This window comes from Manis javanica, chromosome 6 (genome assembly GCF_040802235.1).
Source record: "Manis javanica isolate MJ-LG chromosome 6, MJ_LKY, whole genome shotgun sequence".
NCBI classification, from domain to species: Eukaryota; Metazoa; Chordata; class Mammalia; order Pholidota; family Manidae; genus Manis; species Manis javanica.
In genome coordinates, this window is record NC_133161.1 from 39,753,012 (window position 1) to 39,765,266 (window position 12,255).

The following is a 12,255-nucleotide window of genomic DNA, read 5'->3' on the forward strand; positions in this document are numbered from 1 at the left end:
TTAAGCTCTCAAATATTCATAATGACATTGTGTTAATGCTACACATTTACTGGCACTGCAATCATAATTACCATGACAGTGGCAACTACACTGGAGGCAAGGGTCGGTGTGATATGCACCCAGAAGAGAAGGCTGGGGCAGAGCTTCAAGACCTTCAGAGGCTGGCAGCTATGTATCTTGACAATGAGGAAAAAATGCATTCTAGGAGCTTCAGTTTTTAAGTATCTCGTTATAGTTCACTAGGGCTGTCTTAACAAAATATCACAGACCGAGTGGCTTAAACAACTGATTTATCGCCTCAGTATTTTGGAGGCTGGAAGTCTGAGATAAGGGTGTCGGCAGGGTTGGTTCCTCCGCGGTCTCTCTCCTCGGTCTGCAGACGCCTTCCTTCTCGGCGTGTTCTCCCTTGGACTCTCCTCGTCCCTGGTGTGAGTGCTTCCCTGGTGCCTCTCTGTGCGTCTGCATTTCCTCTTCCTGTAAGGACGATAGTCATGTGGGATTAGGGCACACCCTAAGGGCCTCATTTCAACCTAATCACCTCTTTAAAGGCTCTATCTCCAAATACTGTCACGTTCTGAGGTGGTGAGGGTCAGGGATTCGTGAACTTGAGGGCCTGCAGGTCAGCCCATTGCATTCATCAAAGGGACACTACTACTTTAGCTTGAAAAAAAAGAGTAAAAATGGACACTTTGTATTTGTCTTGTCCACATTATTACTTTTTATCTTTGCCATCGCCTCACTCTGTCACTCATCTTGAGCTGAAAAGTGGCCTAAAAGAATCAGTGACTCTCACGCTTGGGGATTGGGGAGAGCAGGTGTGAATTATATCCCCATGTTGCACATGTACAACATGAGAGAATGTCAATGCTGAATGTTCTTTATATGAACCACAGTAATTGAATTCCTTTTTTTAAAAAATAGCATCATATGCATTAATATTTTAACTATTTTTAACCCTTAAACCATCCTAATTTCTTACCTGCAGCCAGGTTTCAGACTGAAAAGCAGAACTCAAGGCCAGACCTTGGGTGAATTCTGGTTTGCATTTGTCTCTTACGCTTTCCCATCACATTCTGTTACTGAGAAGGAATGATGTCTCTCTGGGTCACCTTTGGTGCCCCCATCTCCATTTTACATAAATTCAAAGTCATGTTGCTTTTGGAGATGGAGAAAGGAACTGCTCAGCCTCCTGCCTTTCTTCTGCTGGGTCCTGCAACTCATCCTTAAGATGCTACTCGTTTGATGCACAGCTATTTTTCAGGTCTTTTGATCAGGTAAAAAGAAACGAGAAAGTCATTTTTCTTGCAAGAAAACCTGGCTTCTCAATTAAACTTATAGCAAAACTTTAATTAATTAACAGGAAACCTTTGGAATAGAAACCCTGCAAATTAAATAGATCCTACAATTTGGAAGGTATTTTGCCATGACTCCTGGGCAGATTTCCAGCTGGGGAAGGCAGAAGTTTCCTAAGCAGGACCCCGTGGAAATTTTTAGGAAACAATGAAGCAGGAATGTAGCTGGAATTTTTCTCCTTAGTTTGAGCTATAATGAGATTCAAAAATTACTCACCTGCTTGTCATTACCCCAGGCTGAGCTTTAAAGGCCTCTCTCCAGCTGGTACCAGGAGGGTCCATGGGGCAAAATCAGCAACAAAGGGACAGTGTAGGGTATCACTTCGGCAGAGCAGTGTTTAAGACCTGAATTTAATTATTTCATCCTTGTGAAATTTTGAGTTTCCATTCCTAGTTTTAGCTTGAAACATAGGTGTGGAAGCAAATAAGGTTGTGGGGAAACGTGTTACCCCAACCTGAGCAAAACAATGGTGTCGAGTAAGGAACTTTAAAGAATGGGCAGTGTTGTTTTTTTAAAAAAAGATGGGTATTAAAAGATTTCACAAGGGGTTAATATACAAAATATGTAAAGAACTTGTACAACTCAATAACACAAACCACAAACAATCTGATTAAGAAATTGGCAGAAGGTATAAATAGACTTTGTCCCAAAGAAGGGATACAGATAGCCAACAGGCACATGAAAAGATGCTCCATATCACTAATCATCTGGGAAACCCGAACCACAATGGGAAAGCACAACAGCTAGTATCAAAAAGATAAGAAATAACAAGTGTTTGCAAGGATTAGGAGAAGAGGGAACCCTCATGCAGTGTTGGTGGGAATGTACCTGGTGTAGCCACTAAAGAAGACAGTATGGAAATTCCTCAAAAAATTAAAAATAGAAATACCACACAACCCAGCAATTCCATTTCTGGGTTATCTATCTGGAGAAAACAAGTACACTTATTCAAAAAGATACGTTTGTTGCAGCTTTATCTATAGTAGCTAAGTTACGGAAACAACCTAAGTGTCCATCAGTGGATAATGGATAAAGGAGATGTGGTATGTATACACAATGGAATACTACTTAACCATAAGGAAGAAGGAAATCTTACAGTTTACAACAACATGGAGGGACCTTGAGGGTATTATTCTAAGTGAAATAAGTCAGACAGAGAAAGACAAATACCACATGATTTCACTTTGTGTAGAATCCAAAATTCAAAACAAACAAACAAAACAAAATCTAGACTCATGGATACAGAGAGCAGATTGGTAGTTGCTAGAGGGGAGGGGTGAAATGGAATGAGGGGATTGGTAAGTACAGCCTCCCAGGTATTAAATAAATTAGTCATACAGCCTGGGGAATATAGTCAATAATATTGTATTAACTTTGTATGGTGGCATATGGTAACTAGACTTAATAATGATTATCATTTCACAATGTATGCACATGTTGAATCACTATATTGTACAACTGAAACTAATATAATATGGTAGTTCACATGTATTCCAACTAAAGAAGAAGATGTCTCAGAAGTGATATATTTATTTTATTTTAAAGAAAAAAGTCATACCTGCAACTCTAAATCCAACGTAGTGAATAATACTGCTTTTCTTTGGGTTTTAATAAAACACTATGTTCTTTGTCTCTGCCTCTGTGCACACAGTCAATTGGATAGTTTACTCTGTGTCCTTCTACTGTTAAACAGTCAGAAGAACAGGGGGAACATTTCCAAGAATGAAAGAGCAGGATCCTTATAGTTCCTTCCCACTTGGCAAGGTGACAGGAAAATGATGCCGCTGGACTATGAGTAAGCCATAGCACCACCCTGGGCAGAAAAGTCAAGACTGAAAGAAGTTAAATTCATGTATTTACAAAAAACTCTGTATTTTAAAATTAGCTTTCTCTCTTTAATACAAAAATCGTATTTATTGTTTAAAAATAAATGTAAATAAGCAAAGGAGGAAAATAAGACAATCCACCTTCACAGAGACAAACATTTTAACTGGATGGTATACATCCTTTTTTTATGTTCTTTAAGATACACATACATAGGCTTTACAAAAATAGAATTATAATATTTATGTTCTTTGTAGCCTGCTTTTTGTAACAGTATTTCCATGTTATTAAATATTATTCCCTCATAATTTTTTATATCAATATTATTTCATTATTAAAGCTTTGTTGAGGTATGCTCAATGCACAATATAGTAATTTGAAGGATGTGCATAGTACAGTTAACCATAGTACAGTTGGACATTTACATTGTTTCCAGGTATTTTTTCACAGTTGTGAATATTCTCTAATCAGTTTTTCTTTTAGCAAAATCTTGTAAATATTTAAATTATTTAACTGGAATAAAATTCCTGATTCAGAGGAAAGACACATTTTAAAAGTTTTAAAACAAGAACAGCCCCACAGCTGGCTGAAATATCCTAATTTACACTTACCATTCATATAGTGGTATGTTGATGTCTAACATCCTGGCTGATAGCGGGCTGGGGTTCCCTTAGGAATTCTAGCTTTCCCACGGAAGAGAACAGTGAGGTATCTGAGGAGCTCTCACTAATCTGGGGAATTTACAAGTGCTTTTTCATTTCTTGGTTGAAGTGATTTCTCCAAAATTTGACCTAGGTAGGAACACTGGAAATAGTCCAACAATTGTTTTAGAGATATGTAAATCCTTAAGTAATTATCTTAAAAACAACCAACATTAATTATATAAATTATTAGCCTCTTCTCCATTCTGTCACACCTATGACACAGATGAGGATTTTGACTAGGTGTATGTATGACTGTATCTGTTTGTGTTTACAGAAATTGTTGTCATTCTTCATTAACATGCAACAATTTCATATTAAACCTTTATTATTCGAATTGTTTTCTCCTGGCCAGAATTAGAGCTGCAGCTGTTTCTTAGGAGATATGAAAACTGAGGTATGACTTGAATTAAGTACACTAAATGAAGGCTTTGATGTTGCCTAGCACCCATATTTGAGAGTGGGTGTGTGGGTTTTGTTCATTTAACAAAACATGTATTATCTGAGGTATAAATATTCCTGACACTGTTGTCAGGCAGCTGCGTGTGGGGAGGTCTCTCCCTGTGCACCAGGCGAAACCTCAGCTGGACAGGGAGGGTACTTGACACTGATGGAGAAAGAATCTTGACCACATCAGATGAGTGTAGATAAGGAAATAGTTCATTGAAGCGAGAGTAGCAGCAAATGGCAGCAGCTGCACAGGCAGCAGAGAGCAAGGAAGAACAGAGGGAGGAAAGGGAAGCTCATTGAACTCCTGCTTAACATAGGGCAGAGCCCTTGCCAACTCCTGAAGCCAGGGTTACCTGGTGTCCAGTGTCTTCTTGATCTGCAAGGTGCAGGAATTATATCCCTACCACCCCAGGATTTGGGGGTGCTGCAGATCACTGGATGGAGTAAGATTATGTTCTAAGAACTTCCCAAAGCAAAGAAAGATTTTCGGGCAGGCTACTAAAAAGCATGATCATACAGCTGCAGTCTTGTGCCAGTCACCCAGATGACAGGAACTTGCAAGCCCAAACTAGAGATGTCAGTAGCCCTTCCCTACATGTCTGAGGTAGAACAGAGAGAGAGAAGACTAGTGCTTAAGTCTAGAAAATTGAATGAAAAGCAAAGTAGCAAAGTAACAAAGACACTTTCCACCGGAAGAGCACAGAGACAAAACACAGTAAGTTGAGCAGGGAGAAGGCTTTAAGGCCAAATACACACTTGAGGAAAGGGGAGTGCGGGCAACCCCAAGAGGAGGCGTGCTTAAGGGCTTAGGATTCTGTCTTTAAAGGCTTTCAAGAATGGGGCAAAGGGTGGAGTGCAAGTGTAGGTTTGACGTGTGGCCTCGTGATGTCTATCTCTGGTGAGAGACATTATGTCACCATCCATAGTGTGTACTCTAGATATTCTGTAAGATAAACTTAACACAAGGAATTTCTTGATCCTGTTCTTCTCCAAGATAGTGGTTACCCTCAAGCAGTAGGGACATATCGTTTAGGACTGTTTTCCCTGCCTTAGGATAGGTTGTTGTCTGATGACCATAAAATATGTGAGGAATCTTACCTCCTAACTCCCTGCTTTTTAAAAATGGAATCAGCATTAAGATGGAGTCCCTCCTGTTCTTCTATACTATTTATATTTGTCATTTTTCATCATAGGCAGGAAAAATTAATCATGATACTTGTCCCTTGACCATGCCCTATCTCAACACTGTTAGGCACATAGGGGAATGTATGAGTATAAAATACAAAGATGAATATGACAGTTTTGGCTATGCATGACCTTTTTAAAAATTGTTTCACACATAAGATGAATATCTATTTTGATAGCAATGTTAACTTTCACGGACATGCATTATCAGCTTTAACTCATGCTCTTGCTTCTTGGAATTTGGTGTGTCTTATAAGCCTTGGCTGTTCTGAAAGGCATAGGCCAGGCCAAATTGATCAGTGACTCACTGTCTTGCAGCTAAGCACGGGTCACACAGTGCATGTCCTGTACTTCACCTTGGACAGAGGCCATAGGGAGGAGCAAGCAGCTCCCCAGTCATAGCCAAAAAGAAGCTCCTCTGTGTGGTCTCTGGGCCCCAGCTGGGAAGGCTGCCTGTCTCCCCATATCCTTCTGCCTGCTTTCCTAGACAGTACATGCAGCTCAGGGAATTCCAACTGGAACAGCCCTTCTGGGGCCCTGCCATAAATTTGCATCACAAATGCCAAAGGGGTCAACCGTCTTAGTCTTTATCAGGGATTTTGTGACAGAAAATTCCTTAAAGTGGATCCTCTCCTCCTCACCCCTTCTGGCTTTGTTTCTGTGTCTTTGTGCATCGCTCTAGTAATGGAAATGAGAAGGGGCTGTGTAGCCTGTTTAAAGAAGAGATCATCTTATGCTAGGGAACAGAATGCCATATTTTGGGCTGAGGTGAGAGGCTTCTGGCCACTCCGAAACATCAGCTGTTCCAGAGTCATGTATATGAGTCTTATATGTTAGTGGGTATGTTGAGAGATAGGTAGGTAGACTGGGAACCTCAAGAAAACAAATATCATGACACAAAATGTCCCCTTCTGTTATGTTCAATCTAAAGCTAAAATGAGGACGTTGAGAAGTAAGAAACACTGCGATTCAACATGAATCTCTGCACTCTTGTCCAGGAGAACTTTCCAAGGCCAAGGTCGGCTGCAGAAGTGCAACAACTAAAATAACCTAAACATGCTCAAGCCAGAAAGCTCTTTTGGGGTGAAAAGTTACAGTGACTGCTTTATATATTGCTCACACACACACAAAACACATATTTATTTTGAAGCCATTCTCTTATAAGATAAACAGAGGCATATTAAACATTTTAAGAGTTTACTTGAGCAGAAATCAGAATCAGTCAGTGCCAAACTGGGACCAGGGATACTTTTCTAGAGAAAAGGCTGGAAGCAAAGCCAGAAAATTACTGGATTGGCTATAACTTGATGCTGGTGGCTGTGATTGCTTGTCCTAGGTTTCAATTTTGTAACCCTAAGACATTTAAAGCCTTATAGTTTGGTCCACTTACATAGGCCACCTGGCATTAAAGCCACCTCAGTCTAATGACCTCTTGTTAATTAATTTAGCCATTCCAAACTCTTTATGGAATCGTTCCAAGGTTAAGATTCCCCAGGAGTCTGAGGCATGTCCTTTAATACAAAGTTTTAAGTCAAGATAGCACCTGGCGCTCAGTTGTCCTGTTTTTCCTAAGCATAACTTAATGGCTCCTTTCTTTTCATGACTTTGGCATTTTTTAAGAACACAGGTAAGCCATTTTTAGAGTATCCTCCAATCTGGGTTGGTTAAAAAGTAATTTATTAAAGGTAATTTTAAGGAAAAATAAAAGCATGACTCTCACACAGATATAAAAGTGAATATGTATTAAAAGAAATGTATTTTTCTCATTCCTCATTCTCTGATATGAGGGAACCAGGCAGATGTTTTAACAGTTTCAAAGGAAAAGTCAAAAGGGCACCAATTTATATAGAATAAAGAAATGTTGAACTGGATTGCAAATGGAGACAAAACTGATTTTTCACCTGCAGGGAGGAAGTAGATTAAATCACTACCAGACAAACCAAAATATACAAACCCATCAGTTACTTACAACTTTAAGACAACAGGCCTGGGATCTGATAACCCTGAAGAGTATGCTATAGACAGTGCATAATTTCCCACTGAAACACAGATTTTTTCCCAACACATGTCTTCAACTTTTTCTCATTTTAGACTCATATTACATGTCTTTGGAATATCTCAGAAGCTTGTGCATTTTCACTGCGTTCTATTGATGGCACATGGTATCTCTTCATCTTATTACTGGTGTTCACTTTGACCACTTGATTACGATAACCCCTTCTAGATCTCCACTGTAATGCTTAATCCCCCCTTTGTAATTTGTTAGTAAATAATTTTGGAGTAGTTACACTGTGGAAAATGAAAAATGGTACAAATCAGGCTGATATGTTTTCCCCCAGAGATTTGGTTCTCCCACAATACAGGCACACCACTCATTCAAACAATGTGGAGTTAATCATTCCTGATTTATTCACTGGGCTATACTCTATCACTATTACTCATTTTGAAGCTCAAGTTGTCCCAGATTTAGCCATGGAAGCCTCTTCAAACTGTCTTCTGTGTCCTTCTGACCTGTTTTGTTACTTTCTGGCTCAATGAGTTGCTCCAGACTTATCTAATCTATCCCTGTCCTAGCCTTGGCAGGAGTCATTTCTCCAAAGAGCCTCAATTCCTTTTAGTGGAGGGGAGGGAGTGTTTGGTCCTTGCAAGAGAAACCAACTTCTGCTCAGGCCTGCTTCCCTGTAGCCACCTACTTCTTACAGCTTTCCCAATGGTTGTTGGAAGCTATTACATTTTTTTTTTTCTTTTAAAATGAAAGAAGGAAGCTGTTACATTTTTTTTTTTCTAAGAAAGGAAGGTAAAGCGGGAAGGGAGGAGAGGAGAAAGAGAAAGATCTCTTTATGGACATTTTTAACCCTCCAGTTTTACCAAAAACTAGATCTGATCTTCTCGTGGTCAGTTAGGTTTCTGAAGTGGTTACATTTTATGTGGTTGAAATGTGAAACTTCATTTTTTCTGCAGCATCAAATCATTCATCAACCATTTATTGAGTATCTGCTGTGCATGTGCCTGACATTATAATAGTGTGTCGCAGTGCCAAGCCCCTGCCTATCAGGGAGCTGGAAGGACAGTGAGATGTCCTAAGTCATTCAGCTGATGTAGCTTCTGAGAGTGCAGATGTGGGCACCATGCTCCCTTGGGTCAAGGAAGGGAAATGAGAGGTCAGGGAGGCTTGCCAGATTCCCTTCAATCAGGTGAGTTTGGGATAGCACTTAGCTAATTGGACAAATAGGGGAAGAGTATTCAATACAGAAGGAAGAACAGACTTGATGCCAGAGGGACTTGGCAGACTTGAGCAGTGGGAAGGGGTTTGATAGGATTAAAATCACTTGTTGCCTTATCTTCTTGACCCATTTTTTAAAAAGCATAATTGTCCTTTCTTGCAGACAACATTTATCTATTGCACAACCTTTTTTTGCAGGCTACCATCCCAGAGTTCCATGTCTTGTCCAGGACTATTGCAATGTCTCATGACTTCTTTCCAAAGAAGTAATCTTTTTCCTCAAGAAAGAGAAAGTAGAATTAATAGACATTTTACCCAAGAAAATCAAGTATTTCTTCTCTGTTGAGCCTGTACTTAAGAACTGATCTAGTACTTTCTGGCTACACTTTCTTCATTGAAAATATACCCATTCGTATCTCTAGGGTCTTCTTCCCTCATTGAATATACACCCATTCTGATCCAAATGAAGTGTTCTTGTTGCCTTTACTCATAAGGTTTGTTACAATAGTTTAATCCTTGTGTTTTGATTGTTTCTTATCATAAAAAATACCAATTTATTATTTCGAATAATGTTTCAAAGTGAATAAAGTTCCCTTACATCATAGCAGTTAAATTGGTCTTATATCTGATCTTGAGCTTTCTTCAAGATAATGTCCATTGTGTAAAAATCATTTGTTTCAAACATGCTTCTCACATGGTTGTTTTTAAATTTTGCAGACGATACCAGAAATTGCAGAAGATCATGAAGCCTTGGTAAGAAATTTTGATCAATTGATACAGATGATGCAACACTTCCTTCTTCTCTGAATAATTAAACCCTGTCTTCTGACTGTGTAACTGTGCATGGAGATATTTTAAGTTAGTGATGTGTGTGTGTTTTTTTTCTTTCTGTTTGAAGTTCTTATAAACAAGTTCTTTAAAAATCTGTTTCCCTTCTCTTTTTGTGGTGAGAGGTATTGTATGTTTGTAACCACCAAATGATCACATCAGAATTGCTACCCTTCTCGTGGAACAAGGCTATGCATAATTTTATGTATTATATTAAACAAAATCTTTCTTTTCTGTGGCCCATGTAATGTTCAAATTCAGACATCTTTGGTTCTCCTTAATGGCTCAGTAAGGAAAAGATCCACGTTTTAAAAAATATTTTCAGGATTGAAGTGTGGAATGAAAATTATTTACTCTGAATCTGGGAAAGTGCTGGATCACCTATCGATTAAGTGAGCTGCATGATAATTGTAGTTGGAGATCTCAGAACTTGTTTCTTAGCGTTTTCCCCCTCAGTGTCTTTATTATTCACTAAACAAGGTGAGTCAAACAGAATCTAACAAACTCTTTATTATAGGCTGGATGAATTTCCATTCTGCCAAGTTGTTAAGCAGATAATTTCAGTTTGAAAAAGAAGACTGAACAGCATTTGAAAGTGTGTAACTTCTTTTGAAACCCTTAGAAAAAATGCTTATCACCTTCAGTATATAATGCTGGTCCCAAATCATTCATCTTCCCCTACCCATCCCACACAGATAAAGTATTTGTTTCAGGGACTCTTCAGTTATTAAATTCTAATAAAGTAGAAAGCAATATTGAGTTTTTAGGTAAGACTTCTTAAATCTTACCTTGATATATATTTTTAATGTAGTGGAAGCACTTAAGGGAAAAGATGGCAGTAGAAGCCATCTTTTATGAGAATTTATTTTGTCCTGGGCACTGTCTCAATGTTTACACTTATTCTAATTTACACTTATATATACTACATACAGTCAGTAAGATTAGAATCATTTCCTTGACACAGACATTAAAGTCAGGTGGTAGAGCTGGGATCCATACTAATTTTTTCTCCGACAGCCTCATACAACTTGCTAGCATAGGGGAATTTGGGGCTCTGAAGACAAAATAATTTCTTAAAATTTATCTGTGAATAGTTTTAAGAATTGTTCTAATCTTTTGGTATGTAGAGATGTTGGAAGTGTGACTACATTGAGCCGTGATTTCCACTTATCAACCAGAAATAAAAATCAATCTTCAGGGCTCGACTTCTGGTAATAGCAGAGTAGCTTAATCAGACTAATATGGTTAACAATTATAAATCTGGACAAAGTACTATGAACAACACATCTAAAAGTAACTTTAAATGAACTGGATATACAACCCAAGGCAGACAGAAAGAAGAGAGCAGTCAATCCTCAAGAGAACAAATGGGCCTCAGATGACATGTGTGTGTTTGTAGCTTGTTGTCTGAGCATACCTGCTCATCCAGATAGCGTGTAAGTTACTAAGCTAAGTTACTAAGAGGATGTAGTTTTGGGCTGGTGGAACAGCTAGGTAATTATGGGGGATCCATGAGAGGAGGGAAGTTCAGAGAGTTTGAAACCCTATATCTGCATATAAACTCTGCCCTAATCTCTCATTGATCACTGAAGTGTGAATGTGTGTGTGTGTGAACTCCAAGTGACCTGGTAAAAACTGTAACTGGAAATGCAAAGAATTGAGAAGATATTTAAACTGTCACTCACTGCAGAGTGTGGAGTTTGATTTTAACCAGATTAACTTCCTGCTATAACAAAAATCAACACTCTTCAGAGAATAAAACTGAAGTTTGAGCCTTGGCAGTCCCACTCAGTATTCAGAATATAATACAAAATTACTAGGTTTATAGAAACAGGAAAAGATTACCCATGCTTAAAAAAGAATTAAAGCAAGTACTGGAATTACTGACTCTGAGATGACCTAGATGTTGGTATTAGGCAATGAAGATTTTAAAGCAACATTTATAAATATATTAAAAGACTAAAAAAAAGTATTAGGAAAATGAATGCGTATTACAGATGGGGAGTCTTATTAGAAAAGTGGAAAGCATAAAAAATAATCAATTGGAAATTATAAAACTAAAAGTGTAATAGTTAAAGGAAAAATTCACTGTATGAGAGCTGAAGATGGCAGAAGAGACAATGACCTTGAGGATATATCATTATAAATTATCTGCTCTGAAGAATAGATAAAATAGTCAGTAATTGACCTGTGAGATAATAACAGTTGATTTACAATACATTTCACTGGAGTCCCAAAAGGAGAGGAAAGAGAATGGAGCAGAAAATATTTGAGGAAATAATGATAGAAAATTTCCAAAATTTGTTGAAAAACATAAATTTATAGATCTAAGAAGCTCATTGAACCCCAAGTGGGATAAAAAAAAGAAAACTATACCTAGATACATTAGAGTCAAACTTCTAAAATTTGAAGATAAAAAGAGTACCTTGAAGGCAGCCAGAGAAAAACAACTTTACTACATTAAGAGAATAAAAGTAAGAATGAGAGTTGACTTCTCATTAGAAACAGTGGAAGCCAAAAGGCAACATCTTAAAAGTGATGAAATTCTTGTCAACCCAGAATTCTTATCCAGTAAAACTATCTTTTCAATTTAGCAAGGCTTCAGGATACATCAGCATATAAAAGTGATGCATTTTTATACATTAACAACAAACAACTAGAAAATGAAATTTTAAAATTCCCATTTACAAA

At 38.1% G+C, this 12,255-nt stretch overlaps 1 protein-coding gene across 8 annotated transcripts in view; it reads left to right on the plus strand.

Moving 5' to 3' along the window:
- Positions 1-12,255, plus strand: part of ELMO1 (engulfment and cell motility 1) — a 516,082-nt gene that overhangs the window by 160,322 nt on the left and 343,505 nt on the right. For all 8 annotated transcript variants that reach the window (XM_017670942.3, XM_017670934.3, XM_037027353.2 and 5 more), the window contains one exon: positions 9,454-9,489. In XM_017670942.3, the coding sequence (XP_017526431.1) occupies positions 9,454-9,489 (36 nt within the window). The remainder of the gene's footprint in view (positions 1-9,453; positions 9,490-12,255) is intronic.